We start from the raw sequence: 15,906 nt of genomic DNA, 5'->3' as shown, positions 1-15,906 counted from the left end.
TAATATTCTTTATTTCATTCAAAAAAATAAAATAATTCAATACAAATACAAATGTTCTTAACTCGTGAATGAAAGCAAGCAGAAAGAAGAAGAATCTTATCTGATCTGCCCCTTTTTCCAAGAAATAACTTCACAAATAACATAAATGAATCATATAATCTGTACATTAATGGAATGAAAATGCTTCCTGTTAACGTACACATATTCATCCAGTGATGGTGCTTTTATAGCAATGTGTGTGCAGTGGATAGCTCCGATTACATTAGGAAAACCAGCTAAATATTCTTTCTCTTCTTACTGCGCCATTTGCGATATCTTCTAACACTGCCAAAGCTGCCATTGTTGTTAACGGTATTTCTGCACCACTTTGCTTTTATATCCACTTGTGTAATTGCCGACAGGTGAATGTGTTAATTGTTCATCAGTGTGTCTCTGTGCACATCACTCTGAGGGCTAATTGTTTTCACATTATTAACAGTTTCCCATCATCACCACTAAGTGTCGCCAACGGACCAATAGCTGTGGAAACGTGCGTACGCCAGCCATGAAGTTGGCGTCGGGCACTGCACATTTCCACGGTCATTTCACTCTTGATTCATCTGAACGTTTGCGTGGAAAAGGGCGTACGCCATGTTTTTGTGCGTACGCACGCTTTGTACATGAGGCCCCTGGGCCCTGTGTTCCTGTCTACTCCACCCCTCCCACAGCGCAGTCCCTGGCTCTTCCCACATCCCTTTGATTTAGCTCATGCTATACAACATGCTTACTTCCATTGTTCACTCATCCATAATTACCTTCACTACGGATCCTACTGATTGCCCCACCTCATACCTTGTTGTTTGTTTTAGTTTTTGTTAAAATAAATATTAAGTATTTTCTTATCTCCTGTCTCCTGTGTACCTCCCTCTTTGTTTGTCATGGCTCTTGAGTCGGGCTGTGACACCATCCTTGGTAGTTCTGAACATACGCCGGTTTACGGCGTCCTCGGCTCCTCGGCTGAGCAGCTCACGGATCTCCTCGTCTCCCCAGTTACTCATCTTGCAAATATAGACCCTACCTGTGACCTCCTGCTGCTGGTGTTACTCTCATCAACTGTTTTCTTAAAGCAGCACAACGTAACTTTCACCTTTTGTTGAGTTTGGCGGCTCCTTTGGACAAAAGCGGTAGTGCTTTACCAGTAGTGTGGCAGGGTTCCTACCATGCTCCTCAAAGTTACATAGTGCCAGTGAAGGCGATACAGACCCCTCAGACAATGACAGAGGTGTCATTAAACCTGTTGTAAGTTGATGTACCATCACAATGACCTCCCCTGGTGCATTGTACTCAGTTTACGTGATCAACAAACTCCTCCCGCGACCCGCCACCCCGCGCTAGTTCTGTTTACATTAGACCTGACCCGCGGTTAAGACCACACTCGGAGACGAGTTATTTTCGCGGGGCAGCGCCATCCCACGTGGGTCAACGTAAAAAGGACAGACGACACGCTAGCTCACGCGTTAAACGCAGGGTATTTGCCAATGTAAAAGGGGATACTGAGTCCAAAAATGTCACCCTCCCCACAGTTGTCATGGATGTGAAATCTAGTTATAAGGACCAAAACCATTTGTTGAAGAAACGAATGTAAATAAGGTAGTTTCTATTGCAAAGTCAAAAATGTCAACATAGATGTTGATGGCAATTGTTAAAGTGTTGGCGCCTGATTTCAAGATAGAGAGCACTATTCGTTGTGTATAGGAGGTTGTGATAAGTGCTAGATCATGCATGGTGGTACTAAACAGAGGGGGCATCATCATATTTGAGCTTTAGATATATGGTTGGTAAAGTTATTAAAAGTCTGACCTGGGCCAAGCTATATATATAACAGAAATATACCCAAAATGCCCAGTTTTTCCTTAAATCACAGCTTCTCTCCCATAAAACTGTAACTTTTTTTTGTTTTTTTGTTTGTCATACAGAGCAGCAAGAAACCAAAAAGGCACGCAGGAGGAAAGTTTTTTGTCAGATCACACGGCATATATTGGAAAACCATGAAATGTGGAAACGTTTGATTGCTGCAGAAACCCCAGAAGAGGCTCGGGAAGAGAAGCCCCATTGCATCGGAAACCCAACCGATCCAATAACAGCAATTCGCGAGGAGGAGGAGGAGCAAGCAAGCAAAGAGGAAGAGGAGGAGGAGGAGGAGTCAGCTGACAACCTTGATGAAAGAGAAGAGGTGCCGGCTGTAGAGGAGGAGGAAATCCTTCCACAATCAGAGCCTTCAGGAGAAAAAGACCAAGAACCAAATTGAGATTACGAACTTCTTTGAATTCCTCTAAAACCAGGAATTTGAACATTGTTTAAACATGTTTTTTTTTTCTTTCCTAAACTAAACTCTTGATATAGTAGCCAGCACATCACTTTGACACAACACTGTAGAAGATGTTTTGGGTGAAATGTGCCTAACAAAAACAGGGTTGAGGACTGAGATGACGCATAACCAGCGCATCTGACCAGTAGAGAGATGTGAGATGAGAAGAGTAAAGGAGAGGAACATCATAACAAGATAAATAATATTAAAAATAGACTGTGTTTGTTTTTACTTTAACGTTTGTTTTAGTTCATATCCGTCACCCTTCCCTCACCCAGACTGTCCATATTGCACTATGGGCCAACCACACTTCTTCACACATTTCCCCTCAAACCCCCTCCCATCCGCCTTCTAGCTGCTCCCCTGCTATCAGCGGCCTGTGGAGCCGCCCACCTGGCCGGGGATGTGCAAAAAGCCCCTTCTTGAGGACAATAGGATTAAAGCCAGGGAAAAGGTTGTTTCCACTGAGGCTCAGCCATTTAGATCTCCTAAGGAGACAGAAAAGTCACTAGTAGTGCATTGTGTATACAGATATGCACACACACATAGAGCAGCCGCAGAAACACGTTCATTCTCAAAATCAATAGGAGGTTTGACAAGAAACCTGATAATTGCAAAGCTTTATTGTCCCTCAAGGAAAAAACATACAAAACAATGTTTTGTGCACATCAAAGAATGTGAGCAGTATTTTCTCCCTGTCTTTTGTTTACTGCATCAGCGCTGTTCACTGCACGTTTCCAAGGTAGCACAACAGAAACGTAAAGCAAAATAGAAATGTAAAGGAATGTCAATGTCCTTGGTGGGTTTTTCATGTCACTGCATCTGCGTTTCTCCTATTTTTCTCGAAATTCTGTCTCAGTCATCTCCCAAAACATTGCAGTTGCGGACATGTGCAAAATGTTGGTACCCCCTTGTTTAAAACTGTGCTTTTTTTCTGAAACACAGTACAAATAATTTGACTGTAGCGATTCTTAGGATTAAGCAAATATAATACAATACAATTATTGATTTAACGAAAGTGAAACAAAATACTAGGTACCCCCATGGTTCAAATGCTTTGTCAGAGGAAATGTGAAATATTTTTTTTCAGTCTCTTCCACTATTGTGGAAGAAATTTGGTCCATTCTTCGTCACAGTATTGCTTCAGGTCAGAGGTTTTGAGGAATTTGCTTATGCATAGCTCTCTTAAGGTCCCACCTTAGTATTTTACTGGGACTGTGTCTATACTTTGATTTGGCCTTTCTAAAACTGATAAATCTTTTTTAATTATTATTTACTGATTGTTTGTTTAGCCATGCTGATGATTTGCATCTTATCATCATCTTTTACAATTTTAATCAAGCTTTAGCTACCAGACAGATAGCCTCACATTTGCCTACATAATATTCTGGTGCACAGAGGAGTTCATGTTGAGATGCCCAGGGTCCTTTTAAATCCTCACCCCTCCACCATTTGGAAATGTTTCTGCAGGAATGCTGTGGTTGGTTTTCACCAAACGTAGGCAGAGGGCATGAAGGCAAAACAACTCTGCTTTGGTCTCCATAGGCTATTTCTACAAAAGTTGTATGTGTTTGTTCATGCTTCCAGGTACTTGTAGGACAGAATAGGTTTTCTTTTTGGCAAACCTTTCAGACAAACTGTACTTGTTCAGTCTTCTTCATGCTCAGTGAGGCCTGTAGGGTTTGAGATGAGAATTCAGGGTTTGTTTTTTTGGTTAATTTGTTTGTTTTTCCGTATTTCTCTGGGAATTTCCCGGACTGATATTTGGGTAAATTTCACTTTTTTAAAAATTAGCAACTGTCTTGAATGCTTTCCACTTGTGAATAATCTTTATCATTGTGGAACGTTGGACTCCAGATTGTTAGGAAATGGTAGACCTTAAAACTGTTGCTTTTCCTCATCGAGTAAATGCACTCCTGAATGCTCCAGATCAGCAAACTGCCACAATGTCTGCGTATATCAAGGTCTTTACACCTGCTGATTAGCTGCACCCAGCTGCAACTTACTTTCTTAAATCGTATGGAAATAGTAAGGGGGTACTTAGTATTGCCTGTATACTTTTTTTTATCATTTTTGTCAAATAAATAGTAATAGTTGACAAGTGGGGGAAGTAAGTTTTACACAACTGAATGTACAAAACTGCAGGATACAGGATATCAGATTTAAATTAATTAACATGAAATACATTCTAGATGATAAGGCTATGATTCTTTTTAGGCAAACATCATTTTTAATCTGCATATCATAGTTTCTTATAGCACAAATATCTTTGTCTTTCCACCTAATTTGAAGGCTGGTATTAAGGTTAAATGTTTTAGAAAGTGAAGTAAATTACAATTGCGGGCCGAGCCAGAGCTGAGTCATGGCTCCATATCACCCGAGAAAATGTCAGTAGCCCACATCCAGATCCACATTTGTAGGCACAGCAGAGTAACAGCAGTCAGACATTATTTCTATTGTGATTTAAAAAAGGCAAAGAAAATAATGTGGAATCAAAAAAAATATCTGTTTTTTAAAGTAGCATTTAAATTTTATGGAGAGCAACTTGTAAACTTGCATGATTCATTTTCTTTGGTTCCTGATACCAACCAGATACAACAGAATTACTGGCGTCTACTATTCAGAGAGGGGTAAGGCAGTCTCAGCTCTGTCAAAAACTGTCACTGACACTGTCACTCTGCATGTTATTGTCAGAAGTGCAGTGAAGTGGGGGAAGGTTTCAAGAAATATTGTATGAAGACAGGCCATCATTTGTAGACCTTACCTGCCACATAACCCGTGGCTTTACTGTGTGGTGTTTGTGTGCTCCTTTAATGACTTTGGAGATTCAGTTTGGTGGTGAAGGAGGACGGAGTGAACACAGAAAACAGCTTCAGAAATGGCAAAGGAGGGTGAAGCCTTTTAGTTCCACATGTAGCAGCTCATGAAGGGTCAGAGGGTTTTTGGTTGTTTTTTTTTCCACCAGATTCTTCCAAATGCAAGTCTTTGAAGATGAACCAGTTTAGCAAGAGCTCAACATCATGTGATGATCAATGTTTCCCAGTATGCCAAACAGATTAGAGACGTGCATTAAAGCATTTTTGATCTGACACCAGAAAGGCAACAGGAGCCCTTTCAGGTCCTCTTTGAGAGATACTTAGTGTGTTCGTTTACTAATCTGTAACAGGTAGTTGACCATCCAATATAGTAATAAACTTCTTATGACTTTAAGGAAAAGGTGCTTAAGATATGTAGCTGACAGAAAAGTAGCAAAGAAAAGTAGTACATTTAGTACTGCAAGCAGTGATGAATGTCTAAAGCAATTAAACAGCATTATTGGGTGATTCTGCTTCATTAGGGAACTTTCAACTGTGTGGATGCAAAATTACCACGGTTTGAAGCAATGCAACTCATACGTGGCAGATGAGTTGCTAGTAAAGAATTGAGTCATTCCCTTAAGTGATAACACACACACACACACACACACACACACACACACACACACACACACGATAATAAACACACACCTGCACATACATGCAGAAAAAAAACATCTGACATGCAAAAGTCACCTTGATATCAGCTGCAAGCACAAAAGAATGGTTGAATATATATATTGTTCTTATACACAGAATGAAAACAGGAAACTCAGTCTATAAAAAAGAAATCATTTACTTCATTCATTGGCTGGACTTGCCATTCTGTGACCCAATTCCTTCATTGAATTCGAGTTATTACTAATTCATTTTATTTCTAGTGCACTTTTCATTTAAAACAAATCTCAAAGTGCTACAAGTTAAAATCAACCATGAATAAAATTACTGTTTTGCCGACCTTTGCCGTTGTGCAAAGGAGGGTTAAACTGTGCAGCACCATGTCATTGTTTGCATATCACCTTTACTTAGAAAAGGATGCAGTAGTTGGGCTTGGCTGTAGTATTACAATTACAAAATACAAGCAGAATATTTGTGTTAAAACTCGCACTTCTTGTGCATGAAGGTTGAACGAAAACAAATCAGAAGCAAGTTGCCATCACATAAATCTGACAGGAAATCTTGGACAAAGCTGTTCACCTTTTAGAGAGGTAATTGGCAATAGAAAGGAAAAAAAGGAAAAGCCAAAGTGAAATGCGACCCAATGCATCAGCATCCCTTAATAGGTCCATCCTACTCTAGCGGGCTCTCCTTACGTGCGCTCATTGTTACTATAGATCTACCTGTAGCAGGTGGAAATGCTGGACTAATCCACACAGCTGATCCCAACTTCTGGGACTCGACTTGACTGGGGTCTATTGGTTGGGCATATTTAAACATATGGACACAAAGGTAGTTTTACACTGAGTTATTCTGAAAATAATCACATAATTAAAAAAAAAAAACTAGAAAATATACATTTTAGTACACAATCTTGAGTTCCTCGCACTGTAAATACACTGCACAATATACAGTATATCAACACCTCATTGTTATTATTGCAATTATATTGGATTTTTCATTAAGCTCACACTTTTACAATCTCATTTAGCGTTTGGACATTTTTCCAGTTTCCCGCTTTCAATTTTAAGCGTTTTAGACTCACTTCAGGTCAGTCAAAACGGACTCTCCTGTCTCTTCTCTCAGCCCAGCCTCTACCTGTGTACTCTACAGTCAAACAATCAAGAGACTTGGAGACTTGAAGTAATCAAAGCTGTGATTGAATCTGGGTTGTGATTTTCATTACACGTTATCTGAAGCATGATTGCATGTTAGGCCAGAGGTATATTTGCTTTTAATTATGAATGATTGAAGCAGAGCTCACCGCTCCACGGTTGAGAGGAGTAAAGTGCAGGTGACCAGCAGGGGCAGCGGTGGGGTAAACATGGTTGGAGGGGTTGAATCACAAAGTCAAAAGCACTAAAAAAAAGCGAAATGTTTTGAACCTGCGTACCCCGCGACCCCGTAGCAAGATAAAGCGGCTATAGTAAATTAACAAGTTAATAATTTAGGTTATCTATAGTTCCTTAAGAGGCAAAATACATGTGCAACAAGTACTTCCACAGATTTTGATAATCTGCATACTATTTTGTACTTACATTGTAGTATACAGAATATACTACATCTTGGTTCTGCGGTAGTATATCTTCGTGAAAATAACTATGATACGGCATAAATGGAAGCCAATCATGAGACCACTCTGACCCGCTGCTGTTGTGGCATTGTGGGATATAGTACTTGAGGCAGACTGGTCAGTTGCATGCTTGAAATTTTACTGGGAATTAACAAACCATCCGGGTACATTATACGGCATACGGTGTAGTACACTTTAGCATAATCCTTACACTGTAATAGTATAGGGTGCAGTTTCAAAAATAGCAACCTTTATGTGTGTAACCCTGAACTCAGAAATCTGGAGGAAGGTGGTCAAGTGGTTCAATTTTGTTTTGGTTTTCTTCTCTAAGAATAGCACTAATGTTTTTTATATTCAACTAAAAAAATTGCAATTGTGATATATTAGCCCACATTGATATGATCAGTTTTATTTATTTATATTTATATATTTAAAATGTTTTCCCCACTTTTACAGGCAGCCATTGGTCTTTTTCTGCACTAAAATCTATCAACCCACAATGGAAACTCTAGAACTAGTTTACTAGTGTTTTGACATTACTGCAGCCATATTATTGTATGGATTGTAGCAATACAATTAAAAGGTTTATTTGAACGCACTAATTAGAGTAGGACGTTAATGCAGGTTCAGTGTTCCATTGGGATAAATTAGTAGCGCTGCATGAATAATGAACTCCAGTGGAAGTCTAGATAGAAAATCCAGCAAAAGATTTATAAAACAGATGTTAAGTTTGCAAGACGGCACATGGTCCTAAAAGTTTATCCAGTTTGTCCTACAAGTGTGAAATCCATTTTTCTGGTTACACTTTTTTTTGTAAGGTGAGACATGGCAGGCAAAGAGATTTTAAGCTATTCTTTTCTTTTGTCACTCTAATTCTGAGTGGCATTACAAAAATGCACATTTTGGCATTTATTTTCCAGCCTTTTTTCTCTTTTAAGAAGTAAATACACCATGATAGTTAACGCATAATGCATTCGTTGGATTTTAAGACATTCTGAAACATTTTTAACAAAAGAGACATTTCTGATAGACCACAATAGATCTGTGATGGTGATATAAAGATTTTTATTTTTATTTTTTAATATTTTTATCTTGATTTTTTCCCCATTTCATCACCCAGTGCTCCTACCTAAGTGACAGTCCTGGGCATTGCCATCCTCTACCAACCCCGGGAGGCCCTGCACTGAGCTCAGGTCTCCTCCTTAACCTGAGGAGTGAGCAGGCCGCATCTTTTCACTAGTCAGGGTGGGGCTTCTCTGACCGGACGTAGCGCGTGGAAGGATCACGTTATTCAGATATTAGATCCTCCCCACCTCATGTGGCGCCCCGGCTGGCCAGAGGGGGCATGTATAGCCCAGGACTCCCGGGGGAGAACATGCAAACTCCACATAGAAAGGCCCTTTCGCCAACCCCACCCAGGGTGTGGGCGCTGAAGTCATGGGGGAGCTTAACACGCATTCAGCACCCACAGCGTCAGCCAGCCTAAAGAAATCTTTATGGATTTTTAAAAATAGATTTTGTCTTTATCAAATGTGTCATCTTTTTTTAAACTTTCATGAAAACATCATCGGTGCAGTAATCAACAAGAAGCGTGATTCAGTGTTTTGACTAATTTGCCTGTTGTGTCTCACCTGTGTTAGTTAGAATACAACAGACTGGATAAATGGTAATTACACCTTTTCCGTGACTCTTACTCTACAAAACGTTGTGATGAAAGTCTGAACAGAAAACTAAAGGTGCAGGGCTTAACTCACAACAAATATCAGTTTATTCAGAGCCAGTATGAATGCGTTCTCCTAAATAATGAGAAGGGAATTGCTGCACACTAGATTCACGTGTGCAAACCGAAGAAACATTTGGAACTTTATGGATTTTTGGTGATTTGCACAAACTGAGCCTTTAAAAGGAGCACGTTTTTTTGTTAGTATTACTCAGAACCTGGCAAGGATATCTGAATATGCATATACGCATATATGCATATATGTATGCATATATATATATATATATATATACAGCATTGTGAAACTGGCTGCAGCTTGCGTTGTCATCCACGTCGTCACTGCCTGTTATTCTTTCACTGCCATGTCAAAGGCACCAGTAGCAGAGGAACTCACCAAACTGTCCTGTCCTCCGGCCAAAGCCCTTCCAGTCTCATTTACATGGTTTAAACCAAAAACATCTTTTCTTTTTGTATTGCTTGTTGTTTAAGCCAAATTAAGATCCTGTGCCATACCATTTTCACATCTATGTATGTACACATTGTTTGAATGCTTTATTCCTCAGTTTTGCTTGTTTGTCACAAAGATAAACCAAAAGATTTCTTTTCACCACCTTTAAGGCTAGGCAAACAAGGCTTTTGTTTTTATCTCCGGTTGCAGGCGCTTCACAGACTCAGTTTTCGCGTTCTCTCCAGTATCTTGCACTTAACACATGTAGCAATACCTACAGGACGGGGACATTGTGCGATTCACCAGTATTTAAGTGGAATATGACATTTTATTTCTGAATATTGTTTGACTTTGTATAAAAAAAATATATACTGTACAGATTCAAAAGTATATAAAAAAAAAACTTTTAGAAAAATATTTATTTTTACTGTTTTGTAATTTAGACACAATACTGTAGCTCCTCTATTGCCAGACTTACTGGAAGTGCCTCTTGATGATATATTACAAAGTAACTATACAATATACTGGGATTAATAGAACCTGTCACTAGCAAAGCATTATTGATGTCGTCATGTGAAACATTGTTGAATAAGAAGATTTATAAATGCTGCCTGTGTCTCGCTTGTTCTTAAGACATTTTTGCAGTAACTACATTTTAACAACACATTTTTGAGATGATGATTTCAAATCTTAATTGGGTAACCCAGCGAAGGGGCCGACGTTGTTTCAGTCACACTGATAATGCATTTTCAGCTGGCAATAAGTAAACATGTATTTAATATACCTGCTTCATTAAAGTGTGGCATCCACTCCTGTTGATGTGTCATTGGTAAAACAGACGTACCTGAAACACGTACTGAGCAGCGGCACGTGAACATTTCTGAGCTCTTTATTACTTTTTAGATTAGTCTGTAAGTATGATGAAACATCAGTGACATGGTATCACCTCTGTGCACATCCTGAAAGTTGATATAAAGAGAGAAAACTTTTCTTTTCACTCAGATCAAAAATCTAATTTAATGTTGATTTTCTTTCATACTTTTGACTTGAACATAATTATGTAAAAGAAAAAAAGGTTATTTTTGTTCTGGAACCACAATAAAATTATGACAGCTGATTTTCCAGTGCTGAGCAATTTGAATGTCAACAAGACCAAATGATGCATAGATACATATTGCTTCTCAATATGTGTTTTTGTTTGTACTTGTGGACTTGTGAAACATCATCATCATCACAGCAAAAAGTACTGTCCTACTTCACCGGTCCGCCCTGGATGTGTTCTTGCCCCGGCCATCTTATCAAGGACGTATCCAGCGGAAACCTGAGATGACAAAGTATCCCAGAGGGCTTTTCAAACCAACAAGTGGCAGTTAAAGCTCACAATCCTAAGGGTGCACTCACACAAGCATGTTTGACCACTAAAGCCTGGCCGGTTTGACTCGTGTCAGTACACCGTTCTGTGTCAAAGAACAACATGATTGCTGGTCTCTGGCACCAAGAGGTGTGCTTGGACCCAATACAGCTGCATATAGTGAACAGTCTCTACTCTTCATGACAATCTTTAAGTAACATGCAGAAATTCAAAAATATCATACATCTGACCTGAAAAACTCAAAAAGAGCAACCAGATCAGTTGCATTATTGTATTTTCTGTGCTGCGGTCCATTTTGTGAACTCTCCCAGACTTACTTTGTCTCTTAAAGTAATGGCGTGTGATTACTGAAGCACGTCTGAGACTGAAATCATTATATTGCAGGCAAGGAGAGGAATTGTAATTGAGGGTTAATCCTATATAACTTCAAAATACTTTTCCTGTTGTACAACATTGTAGATTATAGATATTTGCATGCAAGCATGAAGTTCTTGCGTCAATCAGAAATCAAAAATAAATCAACAATTAAACGATTAAACGATTAAAAAAGATTATAGCAATAATAAAATAACGTAGTTCTAAATGGAAATGATACTTATTTCGACATCGGCCTCTATAAGGAGTTTAAATGACCTAAAGTTCAGAAATGATGTGGCTTCATTCCGAGATGAAATGTAGATTCCATATCTGATGGCATCTGTTTTGTCCATAACAGTGTTTATTGCCTCCAATCACAAACAGCCGAAATTAAAAAAATAATATAAAAACCTTGCTTATTTTACTCAGAGGAATATGTCAGCAAGGACTTTAGACCCCATTAATTTCAGCGAAGGTTTAAAAAACTAAGTTCAAAGTTTTGAACACTGCTGTACACTGATATTGTAGCTGTCCAGAAGGAGAAAAATGCATAAAACTAGTGGACTTCTCTTTACCAATTTTTGGAGATGGTTGAGTCTAAAGAAAACAAACAAGCAGGTCCTCCACAAGCTAGCACATACAGTTGCAATAAATGATCATAAATACATACACAAAGAGGATTCAATTGAACATGAACGCAGTTTTTGGCATCATTAATATTGGCTGTATCCAGTGATGTTTTTATTTTTATGAAAGCAGGAGCATTGAAAAATACGAAATACTACTTCTTATGTGTTACCACAACTGAAACAGGAGTCAGCGGATGGATCAGCATGCAGATTAACTGAGTTACTCCTCTAAAGCACATTTCAAAACAAATCATATGGCTTTATTCAACTGACTGAACTGTATCACATCCCACAGTGACCCTAAATACATTTTTGTGTGAAGAAAGGTGTCCTCTGCCAAGTTATGAGATGTTCTGTAACTCTGATGTCTGTGACAGGAAGGAGACAAAGGAGATTATTAAACTGAGTCCACTGAATGGTTAGTTTTACATGTGTTGCGTTGGTGCTCTTTGTGTGTATCTTTACTTATAGTACTTTTAAACTTACATTCATAATATTACATATAGCAAACTTCTAAATAATAGTGATGATTTGGATTAGACAGTTCGGATGTAAAGGTATTGATAAACATTTTAGTCTGTCGGAGTAGATCAAAAGTAATCCTTGAACTTGACACCTCTCCGATGTGCTCCTTACCTGATCAATTTTCTGTCAGACTCTGGAATTTACCAGTGAGTGTAATAGACGTCCACTTCCATCTACAGAGTAAAGTCCAAATATAGCAGAACTTAGTCCCGGATTCAAAGTTTGGGCGATATTTTGCCACTGATTTGAATGTTTTTAACATTTCAGGGACATGTTTAAGGACAAAGCAGAAGATTAACACAATAATACAGTAATACAAGAAACAAATGATTACGCTCCCAGGAAATTTCTGCTTCGTTTTTCCTCGCCTCTGTTTCTACTCACTTATGATGCTCCTCACTTCCACCATGATTCTGAATCCACAATCATCGTCTTCCCACTATGTATTCCTCCTTCCTAATAATCCGTGACCCGAGCTTTAACCCCTGTGGGTAATGACCACACCAAAACTGAAATTACATGGGCGGAGACAAGAGACCATCTGCCCCCCACATGACACCTTAAATCACATCAGCATGACGTCTTCAGACCATTCTCGCACCCCCCCACCCTCACTCTCACCCCCGCTGTCTTAAATTTGTATGCAAGGCGGTTTCATTACTCTCTGCCTATTCTCACATCAGATACTGTTCAGCAGATCTAAAAGATGCCTTACCTTGTAGAATCTACATGGTCATTAGGCATCTCACCAACCAAATAATGAGCCATTATTGCCTTGCCTTGCCATTATGTACAACTGTCTCATTTTATGCAGAGTGACTTCTTTCTTACTGTTTCAGTAACATGCAGAGACCTGAAATTATTAAAAGTGCAAAGCAAAGTGGTGCATTACAAAACAAATAATATGGGTTGTTAACACTGTGGAAACAGCCTCTCCAGCAATAAGCCTAATATCCCATAAATCTAGTTAAAATGGTCTTATTTTTCTTTTAATTCTTGCTAGAATCTCTTAAACTATCATAATAGTCTAAATGAGTCTTCTGTGTTTCTTGAAACAAGGCCTTTGTACTTTCCTAAAAATCCCAGTTCAGTAAATTCAAACAAGCTTTTTAGCTTGTTTTATGGCGCTTTCCCACTAGTACCTACTCAGCCCGACTCGACTCGACTCGCCTCGCCTCGGTTTTGGCTTTCCCACTAGGGGTCGAGGCGTGCCGAGTAGATACTTTTTCTGTATCTATTCTGCCGAGGTTCTAAGCGGCTGAGTCGGGCTGCATCTGACGTCATCACAATACATGCCACCGATTGGTCGGGGGGTTGGGAGTTTTTTAACTTGGTATCGAACGCAAGCCACTGTCCAATCAGCACATCTACCATCTACTCCATCTTCTACATCTTTAGTGTTGTTGTCTTCTTCATTTAGATCACACAATCAAATACGTCACAGCAGCTTCGCTCCAACCCCGCCTACTTCTGCTCCAGGTGCTGAATTGTTATGGAAAAGAAACTTGGCCGAGTTGAGTCGAGCCGAGCTGAAATGAATAGAGCCGAGTAGGTACTAGTGTAAAAGCGCCATAGAAGATCACCTTCTCTTTGTGATATTTGAACTGAAAAGTGGCACTATTATTTTTCAATAAAGGTAAGAAGCAATAAACACAGCTAAAAGGCTGGTAAAGAAATGATGTGTCAGTGGTTGCCAGGAGAGGGACCGTGTGCACTGACGAGAAGGGATCCTGAGTTGTTAAAAAAGAAATATGTTCAAATAATTCATAATCTAAAAAATTATACCTCGATTATTTTTCAATTTCATGCTCTTAATAATATATTACTGTCCAGTCAGGCAGATTTGGCTTTTTTGCATTTTCCTTCACCAGAGCAAGTCACACTATTCCTGAGTTCACTTTTGCATGCAATGCAAGTACAACGTTTTAATGACAGATGTAAACAAATGGCATATTAAACAGTGTAAAGCAAACTCTTAATAGGGTTATTTGTGAAAAATGGGTTGTCAGAATTTAGATTGCAAGAGGTGTTGGGACAGCGGTGCATACTATCCGACTTAAATTGTAAATCATCTTGATTACACACTCTTTTTGTGATGCAGATCTCGTCCACAGCTGTCAAAAGCTCTTTTCTCTCATTAAATCCCAAGACACGTCATCATCCTCATTCTGCAACTTCAGACAGGAGAGCAGAGTGCAGCAAAAAATACACCAGGATGTTATGAAATAACCACATACATACACTTCCACAAACTTCAGACTGCTCATTTAAACTGTGACCTAGATATTTGTCAGTACCTGATGAAAATACTTAGCTGATGTTGGATTAATACCTTGTTTTGAGTCTTAAGCGCAAACCTTCATGTCATCATTTTCATTTGGTATTAATAATTATCTTTAATCTAAACTTATCGGACGAAGTCATTGAATCGAAGGCATGCTAGCAATTCAAAATTCCACACAAGAATTGCACTTGAAGCTGATCGACAGCCATCTGTTGATAAAGTACTGCACACTACCATAAGTGCTGTAATCATTAGAGTTTAATTTTCAGATGATGGTTGGATGGATTTCTGTCTGATTCAGGTGACGACTGCGTGAGAATATGATTGTATATGTCTCTCCAGGAATTGCAGCAAACCCTGAAAGATTACAGGTGTCTAATCCGTGTTGTATACCAATATTTCAACTGATGCGACTGCTAAAAATCAGCAGGTTCTTAAGTCAAAGTTTGAATGAGGCATCTAGAACAATGAAGGACATCAAAGTATGTTTGTATCCTTTTTGTAATGCATACCATCTGACAGTTGACAGGTGCTAATGCGACCAGGTCACAACGTGGCAGGACAGGTGTTTGAAAAAGAGCACAGAAGAAATATGTTACCAGTCACCTTCTGTGTCTTTACGCTTATGTAACAGCAATCTGTCCTCCAGCAGGAGGTGGTTATGCTGCGGTCAAGCATGAAGATCTGTCCACTTGAAATGAGAGTTAAAGCGAAGTGTACTTAAGTCCACGTCCACTCCCTTACTTTCTGTGTGAGATGAGCTTCAGCTCACTCCTTACTTTCGGTGCCAGGTTTAGTTCAGCTGGATGTGAGCCCATTTTTAATTAAGAAGTGCCTTCTCAGATCCATAACCTAATGAAGAGCTGCCCCCTTCATGCCACAAGATCTGTTTGAGAAGGCTGCCATCAAGCTGGCTGGCAACGTTTGGTTAGACATCACACATGCTTATCCTTCTGCATATGCCTTACTGAGGTACAGGGCTTCCTTAATACAAACATAATCACCTCAAACACTCATTCATCCCTCTCTTGTAACATTTCATTGATGAGCAGTTAGCAGCTGATGAACAAAAACAAAGACAACTGTTTTACTGTGATGGGGATTGTACTGCACAGAGCAGAGGTATGTACACGTGTTGG

At 39.2% G+C, this 15,906-nt stretch overlaps 1 protein-coding gene across 2 annotated transcripts in view; it reads left to right on the top strand.

Annotated features, from left to right (window-relative positions):
* Positions 1–3,648, top strand: part of LOC133441707 (cGMP-inhibited 3',5'-cyclic phosphodiesterase 3A-like) — an 86,293-nt gene extending 82,645 nt beyond the window's left edge. For both annotated transcript variants that reach the window (XM_061719283.1, XM_061719284.1), the window contains exon 15: positions 1,956–3,648. In XM_061719283.1, the coding sequence (XP_061575267.1) occupies positions 1,956–2,287 (332 nt within the window). In that variant the 3' untranslated portion in view covers positions 2,288–3,648. The remainder of the gene's footprint in view (positions 1–1,955) is intronic.
* Positions 3,649–15,906: the final 12,258 nt, after the last annotated feature.

Source organism: Cololabis saira, chromosome 4, assembly GCF_033807715.1.
Source record: "Cololabis saira isolate AMF1-May2022 chromosome 4, fColSai1.1, whole genome shotgun sequence".
Lineage (NCBI taxonomy): Eukaryota > Metazoa > Chordata > Actinopteri > Beloniformes > Belonidae > Cololabis > Cololabis saira.
The sequence above is the reverse complement of the archived record's forward strand: the minus strand, read 5'-3'. Positions and strand labels throughout refer to the sequence as shown.